The following is a 16,327-nucleotide window of genomic DNA, read 5'->3' on the forward strand; positions in this document are numbered from 1 at the left end:
ATTCCATTGAAATCAGTGAAGTCGCTCTGGGTTTACACCGGTGTAACCCAGGGCAGCATTTGGCCCTGGTTGTCTTTAGATTAGGAGCAGAGATGTATGTGCCTGTTCGGCATATTCATAAATGTCAGTGATGGTTTCACACTGCCTCTGCCAGACTGGATAGCTTCCTTTGAGCTGGCTCCCTTGTTAGTTTCATTCCCCAGGATTAAATGGGGGCTGCTGACATCTTTGGTCATTCTGGGGGTCCACAGCACTAGCATCAGGATGTGAGATACCCTGTCTGTATTTTCCCACTCTGCTGTCATAGTTCCGTCGCGCCCGGAGCCAGCCTCCTCTCCTGAAGAGCAGCGCCACTCCCTGTGCCAATTTGTTAATGATCAGAGCTTTTAGCACTGCATGGCAGAGCCGGGCCATTAGAACAAGGGCTGTTGCCCCTTCGATCCAAAGGAGGCAGGGCAAGCTCGCTGGTCCCCAAAGCCTTTTCTATCTTGCTCCACTTTCCCTATGAAATAGCAGCTCTGGGCCAAGTCCAACAGATGGCAGAAATCTCCCTGCCTGCGTTAGGAGGGAGGATATCACCGGGTTCTTTGCCTCTAGCAAGGAACAAAGAGAACAATAACAAACACTGAACACTGTCCTTCAGATTAACTGTTTTGAGCTGAATGGCTAAAAAGATCCTGGCTAACCAGAGCTGCTGCTAGCAGATGAAGGTTTGTTTTCAGCCTGTGCTCAGTCTCAAGTCCAGTCATCCCTCGACATCTCCAGGCACCAAGATTTGCTCTTGGCTCGCACTAGGGCCAATGGGCACCCTGCACTTGCATCCAAGGACATCACTTAGCCATGGGTGCTTCAGGGAATTGGGGAGAAACAGCAGGCGATAAACTTTACTGCTTGAGATATGCATGGGAGGGCAGAGACAGTGGGTCAAGCCAATGGAAATACCTATACTATAAGGTCTACAGGCTGTCGTTACCTGGTGGGTCACCTGCTGGTGGTTGCATCTGTTCATTAATTTCAACTCAAAGGAAAAGGAATTTTCAGTCATATTCTTTACAATTCTTTTTTTTTAAATTAACTTCTATTGAACGCCAATGCCTAATGAAAACTTGTGGAAAAGGACATCTTTTTAAAACAGTCAGTGTTCCTTCTGGCAAGGCAGCTATTCCCAAAGTGTGGGTCAGAACATCAAATGGGGTCACCCCATCAGCAGATGGGGTCACAACAATCCGTAGTGGGCAGAAGAGGCCATTTTGCTCTGCACAGCATGACCTTACACGCACAGTATGTGCAAGATAATGATGCATGGAGGACACCATTTTGCTCTACTAAATGGCACCCTCTGCACAGCGTGACCTCCTATGCACCATATGTACGAGGTGATGCTTTGCGGAGAATGGCATTTTGAAGAATAAAACGGCACCCAGCATGCTGTCTGGGGTCAGGAAAGGAAATAAATCATTAAAATGGGGTCGTGCTGGCAAGAAGTTTGGGAGCTTACCATATACGTCTCTGTGACCAGAGAGAAGCTGGACCAATTCAGCCTGCAAATATGGTGTACAATTTTAACAGCGAGGGTAATGAACCATCGGAACAATTTACCAAGGTTGGGGTGGATTCTTCATCACTGGCAATTTTTAAAATAAGATAGAAAGTTTTTAGGAACAGGTTAGACAAACACTTATCAGGGATGGTCTAGATAATAGTTAGTCCTGCATCAGTCCAGGGGACTGGATTAGATGATCCATTGAGGTCCCTTCCAGTCCAGTCCTACATCCTACAATCATACATAATTGGATTACTTTTTAAAAAACGATATGTTCTAGTTCAAACATGAATTGTTTTGGGGAAGTTCTGTAGCCTTTATTATACAGGAGGCCAGACTAGATGATTACAATGGTCCCGTCTGGCTTTTATGAATTTATGACCTCTACGAAGGACTCCAACAAAACCAAGAAAGATCAGACTTGACAATTCCTGGTATTTCCTAAATAAAAACAAGCAGAATTTAAAAATATCCTTTCAGGCCTTCTTTGTGTGACAAAAAAAGGAGGAAACGAAAGGGGGAGGCATACATAGAATTTGTTAAAGTCACTTTGGAGGTCACCATTCAGTTTTGGAAACAGATCTGAAGAAATAAATTAAAATACACTGGAAATGGACAACCAGGAAAGACAAGGCAGATTCACCAGCAAAAGAATTTAGAGCCCAGTTTGCAAGCAGTGGAAGCAGGTCCTCTGTTGAGGCAGGATGCAGGGCTGAAGGAGTGGGGCTAAGGGGTTTCCTTTCAATCACAAGACTTTGCAACAACTCTGTAGCACTGTGTATCCAAAGAGCCCCAAATGCCTTACAACTCCTGAGTGGAGCCTCACAAAAGCCAGCGTGGGAAGGTATTTGTTCTGATTTCTATCTTATAGGTCATAGGGAGGGTAAAGTGAGTTGCCCACAACCATGCACTAAGAACGTAAGAACATAAGAACGGCCCTACTGGGTCAGACCAAGGTCCGTCTAGCCCAGTATCCTGTCTGCCGACAGTGGCCAGTGCCAGGTGCCCCAGAGGGAATGAACAGAACAGGTGATCTTCAAGTGATCCATTCCCTGTCGCTCATACCTAGCTTCTGGCAGTGAGTGGTGGAGCTAGAAATAGACCAGATGCCTAGGCCCGTAAATTGGTCAAAAGATCATCCTTCCTCTTTATTCTCCCACGCAGAGTACTCCTATCTATTGCCCTGTCTTCACTAGGGAAGCATTAACCACAGTTGCTAACACAGGATCAGCTCCACCAATGTGAGCAGCGACACAAGCCCGGTGTCAATGAGCTGCCAGCATTTTAGCCTCCTTGTTCTTTAACCAGGCTCAAAGCTACTTTAATTCAATATGCTGCTTACGTAGCTCCAGCTAGCACAAGAGATGTCTATACGGCAACCGGGAGGCATCATTTGCAGCTTGGGTAGATGTACATGCGCATAGCTCTGCTCAGGCTAGTGCCTATAAATAGCAGTGTGGTGGCAAGAGCAGCATGGGCTAGCCGCACGAGTATGTGCCCAGGGGTCAGGCATAGCTAGCCTGGGCTGCCGTGGCCACTCTGCTGTTTTTAGATGCCCGTGGCTCAAGCATCTGTACATCTGCCCAAGCTGGGACTCACACCTCCCACCTGCTGTGTAGATGTACCTACAGCGGGCCATCTAACGATAAGGCCAGCACAGAGAAACTAAATGAATTCTTTGCATCGATCTTCACTGTTGAGGATGTGAGGGAGATTCCCAAACCTGAGCCATTCTTTTTGGGTGACAGATCTGAGGAACTGTCCCAGACTGAGGTGTCATTATAGGAGGTTTTGGAACAAATTGATAAACTGAACAGTAATAAGTCTCCAGGACCTGATAGGATTCACCCAAGAGTTCCAAAGGAACTCAAATGTGAAATTGCAGGACTACTAACTGTCATCATTTAAACCTATCATTTAAATCAGCTTCTGTACCAAATGACTGGAGGATAGCTAATGTGATGCCAATTTTTAAAGAGGGCTCCAGAGGTGACCCTGGCAACTACAAGCCAGTAAGCCTCACTTCAGTACTGGGCAAATCGGTTGAAACTATCCTAAAGAACAAAATTGTCAGACACATAGATGAACAAAATTTGTTGAGAAATAGTCAACATGGTTTTTGTAAAGGGAAATCATGCCTCACCAATCTACTAGAATTCTCTGAGGGGGTCAACAAGCATGCGGACAAAGGAGATCCAGTGGATATAGTGTATTTAGACTTTCAGAAAGCCTTTGACTAGGTCCTTCACCAAAGGCTCTTAAGCAAAATAAGCTGTCATGGGATAAGAGGGAAGGTTCTCTCATGAATTGGTAACTGGTTAAAAGATAGAAAACAAAGGGTAGGAATAAATGGTCAGCTTTCAGAATGGAAAGAGATAAATAGTGGTGTTCCCCAGGGATCTGTACTGGGCCCAGTCCCATTTAACATATTCATAAATGATCTGGAAAAAGGAGTAAACAGTGAGGTGACAAAATTTTCAGATGATACAAAACTACTCAAGATAGTTAAGTCCCAGGCAGACTGCGAAGTGCTACAAAAGGATCTCACAAAACTGGGTGACTTGACAACAAAATGGCAGATGAAATTTAATGTTGATAAATGCAAAGTAATACAGATTGGAAAACATAATCCTAACTATACATATACAATTATGGGGTCTAAATTAGCTGTTACCACTCAAGAAAAAGATCTTGGAGTCATTGTGGATAGTTCTCTGAAATCATCCACTCAATGTGCAGCGGCAGTCAAAAAAGCAACCAGAATGTTGGAAATCATCAAAAAAGGGATAGATAATAAAGACAGAAAATATCATATTGCCTCTATATAAACCCATGGTATGCCCACACTTTGAATACTGCGTGCAGATGTGGTTGCCCCATCTCAAAAAAGACATATTGGAACTGGAAAAGGTTCAGAAAAGGGCAACACAAATTATTAGGGTATAGAACACCTTCCCTATGAGGAGAGATTAATAAGACTGGGACTTTTCAGCTTGGAAAAGAGGTGAGTAAGGGGGGATATGATAGAGGTCTATAAAATCATGAGTGGTATAGAGAAAGTAAATAAGGAAGTGTTATTTACTCCTTCTCATAATACAAGAACAAGGGGCCACCAAATGAAATTAATAGGTAGCCGGTTTAAAACAAACAAAAGAAAGTATTTTTTCACACAATGCACTGTCAACCTCTGGAACTCCTTGCCAGAGGGTGTTGTGAAGGCCAGTACTATAAAGGGATTCAAAAGGGAGCTAGATAGATTCATGGAAGATAGGTCCATCAATGGCTATTAGCCAGGATGGGCAGGAAAGGTGTCCCTAACCTCTGTTTGCCAGAAGCTGGGATTGGGTGACAGGGCATGGATCACTTGACGATAACTTGTCTGTTCATTGCCTTTGGGGCACCTGCCATTGGCCAATGTCAGAAGACAGGATACGGGGCTTGGTGGATGTTTGGTCTGACCCAGTGTGGCTGTTCTTATGTTCTTATGAAATAAAAGACCTGCAGCTGGCTGGGATCAGCTGACTTAGGCTCCCCGGGCTTGGGCTGGGGGGGCTATAAAACTGCCCTGTACAGATGTTCTGGTGCAGGCTGAAGCCCAGGCTCTGAGATCAAAGGGTCTCAGAGCCAGGGCTCCAGCCCCAGCTCAAATATCAACACTGCAACTTGACAGCCCCGAAGGCCTAGCCCCACAAGCCCCAGTCAGCTTATCTAGGCCAGTTACAACACGCTTTTATTGCAGCGCAGACCTACCCAGTGTGGATTTTTGCCTGCCCTCTAGGGCAGTGGTTCTCAACCAGGGTTTGGGGTCCTCTAGGGGGCTGTGAGCAGGTTTCAGGAGGGCCACCAAGCAGGGCCAGCCAGGTAGAAAGCTGAACCCCACCGCATGGGGCTGAAGCCTGGGGCCCTGAGCCCTGCCACTGGGGGCTGAAGCTGAAGCCTGAGTAATGTAGCTTCATGGGAGCCCCTGTGCCGGGGGGCCCAAGGCAATTGCCCTGCTTGCTACCTCTAATGCCATCCCTGGGTTTTTATATGTAGAAAATCAGTTATTGTGGCACAAGTGGGCCGTGGAATCTTTATAGCATGTTGAGGGGGCCTCGGAAAGAAAAATGTTGAAAAACCCTGCTCTAGGGGCTAGATTCAGGGTGGATAAAAATCAATGATTTTTTTTAATCAAAAAAATCAGATTTTTTTTATTTAAGTCGGATTTTTTTAATTTAAATCGGATTTTTTTTATAAAATGCTCTTTGAGGAAAAAATCTATCTAAAGATAGTTTTAATTAAGATACATTATAGCTCAAAAATATCTCATTGGGGAATAGGGATTATAAATTCTAATTCTATAGGATGAGACAATATATTCATGTAATGTTTAAGAAAAATTTTGTAAATGAGTTCCAATAGTTCATGGATTAGGGACCCAAATTTATGGGGTTCCAGGGGCTTCTGTATAGGTTATTTAGGTTAATCTGTCTATCTACCCAATGGGACTCAGTGCTCAGTCTAGAAGATACCATCAGAGGTGCTTAATTTTGCAGTTCTCAAACTGTGGATTTGTGTCTCCAGAGATAACATGCTTGTTAATAGCAAAAATGTTTTAAAATAAATAAATAATATATAGAGGTGAGAAATAACAGACATCAACTCTATTGTCCCCCTGCAAATTTGGATACACAGAGTCAATCCCTTACCTCTCTCTAAAAGTGAAAAGTTTAAAAAAGTTCAACGAACAGAAGATTGTTGGGGGGGAATAGATCTGGACAAGGGGAAGAAGTCTGGAGATAAATGTGAGAAGGGAGGAACAGGCAGTAGAAACAAAAGTGAAACTGTTTGAGCAGCATATTCCAGAATTCACTTTTATGTAGAAATCCATGATTAAATTGAGACTTCCTGACTCGTGATTTAAATCGATTTGAATTAAATCAAATCCACCCAGGCTAGATTACATACAGCACGCGTCTACACTGCAGTCAGAGGTGTGAGTGCCACACGGGTAGACATACCTGAACTAGCTTTGATCTAGCTAGCAATGAAACCATGGTAATGTGGACAGCAGTCCTAGATCTGTACCTGAACAGTGAGCCCATGCGGCTCAACAATTGCTATTCTAGTTATCTAGATCAAAGCTCGCTCAGATATGTCTGTACTTGTTGCAGTCCAACCTCTGACTGCAGAATAGACATACCTTTGGATGTTCAAGAGAGTCTGCTACTGGCCTTGAGCTAAAATAGTCCTTTAGCTCAAGCAGCCTTGCACTTTTAGATCCCGAGGTCCCAGGTTCAATTCCTTCAGAGAACGCAACCAAAGGGACAATATTAAGTTGCAAATGCCAGCCACCCATGCACACTAGTGCTTCCAAAGTTACTAGCAATCGTGGGAAACATGAACCAAACTTCTCGAGTTTAGACGGAGCCTCAATGACAAATCCGCTGAAGGAACCGGAGAAGATGAAGTTTAATACACTGAAAAAGTTTCTTTACAAAAAAAAAAAAGCCTACTTGCAACATGATTTAACTTTATGGAAGTGGTAAAAAATGCATGAAATCATTTTAGCCCTTATTAGAGAAATCCATTCACATCCCTCTATTTTAACTTCGCCTATGTCAGCTAGTCCACTTCCCTGCCTTTGAAAACAGTTGAACTTTCCCTGGTTATCTGCCTCATCAGAGGACCTAATCAAACATACTTCTTTCCAAATTTGAAACAAAAAAGAAGGGAATAATTATAATCAGAACCCGCTCACATTAGCCAGACTCGGATTTCTTTTTTTTTTTCCTACTTGGCTAATGCAAAAGAAGCATTTGAAATGAAGGTGCCTGAAGACACAGGCTTGAATCATTAACATCCCTCTGCTGACTGGCACTGGCAGATTGTCCTAAATCATCTAGAGCAGGGGTGGGCAAACTTTTTGGCCCAAGAGCCACACCTGGGTATGGAAATTGTATGTTAGGCCATGAATGCTCACAAAATTGCGGGTTTGGGTGCGGGAGGGGGTGAGGGCTCCGGCTGAGGGTGTGGGCTCTGGAGGGGCTGAAAATGAGGAGTTCAGGGTGTGAGAGGGGGCTCCAGGCTGGGGCAGGGGGTTGGGATGCAGGGGGGTAAGGGCGCAGGCTGGGGGTGCGGGCTCTGGGGTGGGGCTGGGGATGAGGGGTTGAGGGTGCAGGAGGGAGCTCCAGGCTAGGACCAAGGGGTTTGGAGGATGGGAGGGGGATCAAGGATGGGGAATGGGGTTGGGGCATGGAAGGGGGTCAGGGGTGAAGGCTCTGGGAGGTGTTCACCTCAAGCAGCTCCCAGAAGCAGCGGCATGTCCCCCCAGAAGCAGCGGCATGTCCCCTCTCCGACTCCTACGCGGAGGTACAGCCAGGTGGGTCTGCGCGGTGCCCTGTCCATAGGCGCCACCCATGCAACTCCCATTGGCTGTGGTTCCCGGACAATAGGAGCTGTGGGGGCCGTTCTTGGGGCAGGGGGCAGCATGCGGAGCCCCCTGGCTGCCCCTGCGTGTAGGAGCCAGAGGGGGGACATGCCACTGCTTCTGGGAGCCGCATGGAGCGGGGCAAGCCCCTAACCCCGCGCCCCGGCTGGAGCAGGGCAAGCCCCTGACCCTGCTTCCTGGCAGGAGCTTGAGGGCAGGATTAAAACATCTGGAGGGCCGGATGCGGCCCTCGAGCCATAGTTTGCCCACCCCTGCTCTAGAGAAAGTGGCAACACTAATATGTCTACACTGCACTGTAAATATGGGTCTGTGGGTCCTGGGCTCCACGCTTGAGCATCCACATTGCATTGCAAACCAGGGGGCTTACAATTGCTGAACCCAGGTCTCATAGCCATGCTGACATGTCCGTCCTGCACAATGCAGACCTTCTGACTCAGGTCTGCAGCTTGGCTGTGTCCACATTGCATTGCAAACCAGGGCTTACAATTGCTGAACCAGGTCTCATAGCCATGCTGACATGTCCGTTCTGCACAATGCAGACCTTCTGACTCAGGTCTGCAGCTTGGCTGTGTCCACATTGCAAAATGACAGGGTTTAGACCTCAGTCACAGCAGAACTCGGGCTCTGACCTGCCCCCCTGAGCAGGATCCTAGGACCCCGGTCCTGCATGCTTGCTGACTTGAGTCAGACTGATTTGTATGTGGACGGAAAGGGGGCTTCGGCTCCAACCTGAGTCAAAGCCCGGGCTTTGTGTTCATGTAGACAGACCCTAAGGGACAGTGTGCACAGAGAGGATTCTAGTCCCTACAGAGATCTGCCTTTCTGAAATTCCTGCCCTGTCTATCCACTAGTCTAGAAACCAGGTTTTGCTCTGTTTATCAGTATTGCTGGGCATTTCTTATTTGTAAATTCTCAAAGTGCTTTACAAAGGAGGAGGAACTTTTACAGATGGGGAAACTGAGTCACAGAAAGGCAAGTTATGTGAAAGATGGTTGCGTAGGCAATGGCAGGGCTATGAACATGTGCATTTTGCACACCCCAGCATCACATTTCCTTGGCACGTTAGCATGCACTGTTAGTCAGATGCAGTCTTTGAACAATTTCACCCTGTGTCTGAAACACCTTCATTACTGACTGCGACAGACTATGATTAGGAGACCGGATGGCTCGCCCCCGTGCATTGGAACATGCCCCACTTACTATTGCATGCTTTTCTATTGCACAGTCTTCCTTCCTCCAGCACTCCTTCGCAGATAAGGCCTTCCTCGGGAATGGGCTGGCAGGTTCGGGTGCGTGTTTGGAGACCACCCCCACAGTCTCGAGTACAGTCTCCCCAAGCGGACCAAGGGTTCCAGCCACCTAAGCAAAACCCAGAAAAAGCACCATCAGCGTCAGCTTTCTTGGGTGGTGGGGAAGAAGCAGTAGGCAAGGGGGAGAAGTAGGAAATTCTACAGCAGACCCTAAAGGCCACCAAGTAGCATCCATTGCTGACCTTTCCAATAAAGCGGGATTAGAACTGGCGTAGGGCGCAGGCAGGGAGTATAGTGCAGGGGTGGGGTGGAGGGCTGCAGTTCCATTGCCGAAAGCTCCCCCACTTCCTTGATTTGGGTCATGATGAGAGCTCCTCCTCCTGATGGAGTGCATCTCCCCTTTCTGGACACTGCGAAAGCATCGCTGTGAACCTTGCCCCATGCAGAGAATCCTCAGGAGCAATTCTTTCCATTGCACCACCTGGGATGGATTATCCAAAATCTGCCCATGGGGTTTGACACACATGGACCCTGCGTCAAGGGCTTCATCTCTCTCTGCACACACACACAGAGCCCCGATTCCCTCCAGCAGGAGGCAGCGCTGCTCTCTCTCTCTCTCTCTCTCTCACACACACACACGGAAACACATTTGCCCACCACCCTCGTTCACCAACTCTGTTGTATTCGAGGTGCTGTATTCTCTCTGAAACCCATCAGAAATGTTTCCTCCCAGTCACTGCAGCAGGACATGCAAACACTTCTGTACCCACGTTCACTTTAGAGAGAAAAGAAAAGGAGGACTTGTTGCACCTTAGAGACTAACAAATTTATTTGAGCATAAGCTTTCGTGAGCTACAGCTCACTTCATCGGATGCATCCAATGAAGTGAGCTGTAGCTCACGAAAGCTTATGCTCAAATAAATTTGTTAGTCTCTAAGGTGCCACAAGACCTCCTTTTCTTTTAGCGAATACAGACTAACATGGCCGCTACTCTGAAACCTGTATTTAGAGAGAAAGGGGCTGGGGTAATGACTGGCCCCCAGCAGGGTTTTACAATCCAGTGGAAAGCCAGTAAATAAGGAGTGTTTTAAATCTGAGCATGACCCATTTGGAGGTGATCGAGGGAGCTGTTTGACTCTCCCTTGGAAGCATGCTTAGTGCTGGAGTCAGAAGTACTCCACTTATCCACAGAATACTGCAGCCCATGACAATGTTCCTTCTCCCATGCCAACGGATGTAAAACTGTAGGGTTATTCCTTCTAAGGGCACACGGGAAGTTCAGGCTTCATGACCCACTCCAGCATTAGCCTCACCATTAGGCTGCCCAAGAATCAATGCCATCTGTGTTACAGTCACAGATTTTAAAAGCCGGAAGGGACCCTTATGATCGTCTGCTCTGACCTGCTGCATAACACAGCCCAGAGAACTTAACTCACTAATCTCTGCATCAATCCCAGCAACTTGTGGCCGAACTGGAGTTTCTGTTTAGAAAGACATCCAGGCCCGATTTAGACACTTCAAGGGATGGAGAATCTCCTGCCTCCCCTGGTAATCAGTTTGCTTCCTATTTGGTGTATTTAACAAGTCAGAGATAGGGCATCTGTGCTTGCTGTTTCAAACCTGGATACCACTAACAGTTCTGGGACCCCCTCTGAGCGGTTTTCTCATCCCCCATTGTTCTCCTGAACACACAGCTAAAACAGGGGTCGACCTTCATTAAATCGGTGTCTGTTTCCGTGTGTGTGTCTATTCTGCTGCTCTCTCTCTCTAATTATCTGGAGCTGGCACAGGTCGGGTTGGCGTCAGCTGGGGAAAAAGCATAGCGACCGGGTGGCACTCAGGCACAAACAAAAGATAACGAGCTCATTTGGTTAATTTAGATTTTTTTAAATAAAAATCAAATAGAGGAAAAATTGTTTTTAATTCTTTCACGGAACTACAGAAACCACAGAAGCAACCGAGCCTGTGATTCATCCAGCCCATTGTCCCACAAGCCACCGCAGGATTCTTCCCTGTACCGTTGTAATTTACATTGCAATAGCTCCGACAGCTCCCAGCCGAGATCAGGGCTGCATCATTCTCGGTGCAGTACCCGGACGCAGTCAGACAGTGCCTGAGCTGAGAAGCTTACATTCTAAACGGACAAGACAGCAGGCAAAGAGGGAGAGAAAGGGAATATTATTATTACCCTGTTTTACAACTGGGCAAATGCTGCACAGGGAGGTGAGTTAAGTGACTGACTCAACATCATACGGTGAGTCTGTGGCAGAGCTAGGAATTGCACCTAGGGTTTATGGATCACAGTTCCTATTTTCCTGTGCTTTATCCAGACTAGCTTTAAGTCTTCAGGGAAGGGGTTTATTCGCCTCCTTTGAGAGACTATTCTGCAGGCTGACATCTCTCACTGTTACTGATATTCAGGGAACATTTTCTTTTCTTTTTTAATTTCACCCCAGTCTCCTTCTACGCCAAATAACCCCCCCCACCCATCTCCTTCACGGGGATTATCATGTCCCTCTTTAACTATCACACACGAGACGCATATTTCATTCTTCTTTCCTAATAAGTCATGCCTTCCAGGCCTCGGGCCATCATTTCCCATGTTCTCGCAGCATGCCTAGAGCAGTACAAAGCATAAAACAGATCATCCCTGCCCCAAGCTGCTCCCCAGCTGAATAAGAACAATATTTTTTAGATGATCTCTCCGACCCCCCTCCAGTTTTTCTGCATCAGCGTGTTAAACAACTGTGTTTAGATTTTTACCAGGAATTCTTTCACTCTAGGCCTGATTGAAATCTATGGGAATCTTTCACTTGGGTTCAATGGGCTTCAAATCAGGCATTATAACAACACATAATCACTGTTTTGCTACGCCTCCATAAATATGACCCCCCGGGTCACCTGTGCTCTGAATTGCTGCAATCATGGCAAATAATACTAGCAGAAAACAAGCACATGGCAGATGTTGGCCTCATTGCTTAATGCACTGCTGGAAGGTGCTCAGGCACTATGGTGATGAGTGTGGTATAAGAACCTATAGGATGTAACCCCAGGATAATGACCCTGTCTGTCAGATGGTTTGTAATAGTCTCAGCAGTGGGATGGGTAGGTTGTTACTGGCCCATAGCAGATTGCTTGCATTTGACCTTCACGGAGATTTTCTTTCCCTTGAAAGTCACTTTCCCTGCCAGTGTCATTCTTAATGCTGTGCGTTAATGGGAAGGCTTGTCTCTTCCGTTTCCTCATGGGAGACGGATTGTGTTTCCAGCACGTCAAAGGCTAGTGATAGACTGGCAGGTACCCTGATGTCTTGCTCAAGCTGATCAATAGGATATCTGTAACCAGACACATTTAACCAGACAAGGGCTAATAAAGTCTTCGCACACACTATCAGAAGGATTTTTTCCCCTCCTCTTGTTGAGTTGAAGTAGGGGGGGAGCGGCAAAGGCAGGCACCATGCAGCCATCATTAGGTCAGTGATTAATTCATCTGAGACACTTTTCGATTCACTGTTAAGCAAAATGCATAATTGCTCAAATGCATCAAAAGGTAATTTCATATCAGTGTGCTAAACAAAATACACTTCTGTCATCCAAACCGATTGCCAATCAAAGGGCCCCCTCCCTCATGATGGGTTATTGAAACAGGCCTGCATTTTACGATGCAATCCATTATGGTAGCATTAAAAACCATAAAAACTATAAAGTGAGGCTGGCTTCAATGCTCCTGCTTACTCTAATTAATTAATAGAATCTCCCCAGTATCTGGCCGGGGAATGAGATTCCTTCTAACTAGCGTCTTCTTTCAGACACCTGGTTTCTTAACCCTTTGTGCACCGCTAAAACAGCTGAGCTGGTTCAGATAAAATAAGAACTGCCATGTTCTCAACCTTACAACAGGAAGCAAGCCTCTTTTTCAGGGGTGAAAAAAAAAGGATAACTTGTATTGCACTCCACCCCCATCCTGTATTTCCCAGCTTGCTTTGCACTTCTGGGCTCCAACCAGGAGAGGTGAAGGAAGTTCCTAAATATCTAAGTATTTATACCGTCTCCACCAAGATATGCACATGCCTAAACTGATTTGCCATATGATCCTACTGTTGTAAACCTTCTCACTCTCCACGCAGAGCAATAGGTCTAAAATTAGCACCCAGTGCTGCAAAGTGATCCACATGGCCAGACCCTTTTGGCCAGGCAGAATCCCCTTGAAGTCAATGGGACTCCATGCAGATGGTCCCTTTTTCCCACTGAACCCCATTTCACCAGTTCTCCCAGTGCAAATGTAACCCACTGATCAGTGTGGGTCATGCGTTGCCCTCTGTCCTCAATCAACAGAGAAGAGGAGTCTCTTACGGCTGATTTGAGGAGATTTAGGGTCAGATTTTCAAAGGTATTGACTTTGATGGGGGTTAGGTGACTAACTGTTTAGGCTCCTTTGCAAATCTCACTAGGAGGCCTGTCTGCTTCTATAGGCACCTAAATGCCTTTAAAAACCTGGCCCTTAGTCCTTCAATCCAAGTCATGGCAGCTCATGCTTTTAGCTCTGGAGGTCCCCAGTTCAACCCCGCATTCATAACTCGGAAATGGCAGTGATCACACGCACAGTTTTGCTCAGAAATGGCTCTGGTTTTCTCCGACAGAATGATCCCGATCCAGCACGTACATTTCACGAGGCTACATACTACAAAACGTGAAACGGCTGGCAACAGGAACATTCTGAATGATCTTGTGAATACAACCCACTATTGGCCTTTAATCACTCTGTAAAGAGCATTTGGATCCTCCTCATTCTATTTAAAACCAGCTGTTATGAGGATCACTTATGATTAGAGCTAGGCAAATAATTCATTTTTTGGGGGTCAGTGGCTGAAACAAAAAATCGGGAAAAAAAATAGTTTCAAGTTGAACAAAACATTTTGTTTCATTTGGGGGATTTTTTTCGCCCATTTGGGGGGAGTTCTTTTTTTAAAAAAGAGTTACATTTAACTAATTTTCTAAATGAAACATCAAAATATTTCCACTTTTTTGGAATTCCGCCCCCCTCCCCCCCCCCCGCATCTTTTTCAGCCAGAACTATTCACCTAATTCGATCCGAATTTGTGAACCATTTGGTGGACCTGAAACTGCATTTTTCAGTGAATAAATTATTCACTGAAAAAAATTCACCCAGCTCAATTTATGACACTCAATTGGTTTTAGTGCTAGGCTGGCCTACTTCCTCCTGGAACTCTGTCATTAAACTGTAGAGGTCTTTGGGATAGTTATACTGAACTCACAACGCCATGCATGGCAGTTTCCCCCTGTGTGAAGATGCCGGTGAACTGAAATAAGACATCAGGTCACTGCTTGAACTTTGAGGCAATTCACATCAAGATCCGGAGATAAACTTCACAGCTGGCAGCTGTTACATCTCCCAAAATCCCATCAGTCAATCGTGCCTTTTAATTTAATGACAATTATTTTAATTGGCTACAGACAACAACAGCAAGGCATTAAAGAAACCAAAACAATCCAGTCAGCACAGCGAGACAGTCTTTGTTTACAAGCCACATCCAGCCCCACTTCATTTGGGCACTCAGACTCCCACCAGCACCAGCTGCAGCTACTTCCAGTTGACAGGTCTCTTCTGAACTGGGCATCCCAATGTGTTTCATGTTTTAAAGGTGCAGTGACTACGTACAGTCACTGCAGTGCTTAGAGATCTGTACATTATCTACCTAGGTACCCATGTGGCCCTCATCACCAGAGTACCAGAGCACCTCACGATCATTAATAGCTTTTATCTTCACAACACCCCTTGGAGATAGGGAAGTGCTACTAGAAAAGGAGGACTTGTGGCACCTTAGAGACTAACCAATTTATTTGAGCATGAGCTTTCGTGAGCTAGAGCTCACTTCATCGGATGCATACCGTGGAAACTGCAGCAGACTTTATATACACACAGAGATCATGAAACAATACCTCCTCCCACCCCACTGTCCTGCTGGTAATAGCTTATCTAAAGTGATCATCAAGTTGGGCCATTTCCAGCACAAATCCAGGTTTTCTCACCCTCCACCCCCCCCCCCCCCCACACACACACACAAACTCACTCTCCTGCTGGTAATAGCCCATCCAAAGTGACAACTCTCTACACAATCTGCATGGTAATCAAGGTGGGCCATTTCCTGCACAAATCCAGGTTCTCTCACCCCCCTCCAAAATCCACACACACAAACTCACTATCCTGCTGGTAATAGCTCATCCAAACTGACCACTCTCCCTACAATGTACATGATAATCAAGGTGGGCCATTTCCAGCACAAATCCAGGTTTTCTCACCCCCCCCACCCCCATACACACACAAACTCACTCTCCTGCTGGTAATAGCTCATCCAAAGTGACCATTCTCCCTACAATGTTCATGGTAATCAAGGTGGGCCATGTCCAGCACAAATCCAGGCTTTCTCACCCCCCCCCTTTTTTTTTCCGCCCCGGGGGACACACACACACACACAAACTCACTCTCCTGCTGGCAATAGCTCATCCAAACTGACCACTCTCCAAGTTTAAATCCAAGTTTAACCAGAACGTCTGGGGGGGGGGGGGGGTAGGAAAAAACAAGGAGAAATAGGCTACCTTGCATAATGACTTAGCCACTCCCAGTCTCTATTTAAGCCTAAAATAATAGTATCCAATTTGCAAATGAATTCCAATTCAGCAGTTTCTCGCTGGAGTCTGGATTTGAAGTTTTTTTGTTTTAAGATAGCGACCTTCATGTCTGTGATTGTGTGACCAGAGAGATTGAAGTGTTCTCCGACTGGTTTATGAATGTTATAATTCTTGACATCTGATTTGTGTCCATTTATTCTTTTATGTAGAGACTGTCCAGTTTGACCAATGTAAATGGCAGAGGGGCATTGCTGGCACATGATGGCATATATCACATTGGTGGATGTGCAGGTGAACGAGCCTCTGATAGTGTGGCTGATGTTATTAGGCCCTGTGATGGTGTCCCCTGAATAGATATGTGAGGCACAGTTGGCAACGGGCTTTGTTGCAAGGATAGGTTCCTGGGTTAGTGGTTCTGTTGTGTGGTATGTGGTTGTTGGTGAGTATTTGCTTC

At 46.1% G+C, this 16,327-nt stretch overlaps 1 protein-coding gene across 11 annotated transcripts in view; it reads right to left on the bottom strand.

The window, feature by feature from the left end:
- Window positions 1-16,327, bottom strand: part of ADGRB1 (adhesion G protein-coupled receptor B1) — a 378,079-nt gene that overhangs the window by 198,133 nt on the left and 163,619 nt on the right. For 10 of the 11 annotated variants that reach the window (XM_075124905.1, XM_048841798.2, XM_048841797.2 and 7 more), the window contains exon 3: window positions 9,174-9,332. The exons of the other annotated variant lie outside the window; for it this stretch is intronic. In XM_075124905.1, coding sequence (XP_074981006.1) covers window positions 9,174-9,332 — 159 coding nt within the window. The remainder of the gene's footprint in view (window positions 1-9,173; window positions 9,333-16,327) is intronic. 11 annotated transcript variants of the gene reach the window in all.

The sequence above is a fragment of the Caretta caretta genome, chromosome 2, assembly GCF_965140235.1.
Source record: "Caretta caretta isolate rCarCar2 chromosome 2, rCarCar1.hap1, whole genome shotgun sequence".
Taxonomy (NCBI): Eukaryota; Metazoa; Chordata; order Testudines; family Cheloniidae; genus Caretta; species Caretta caretta.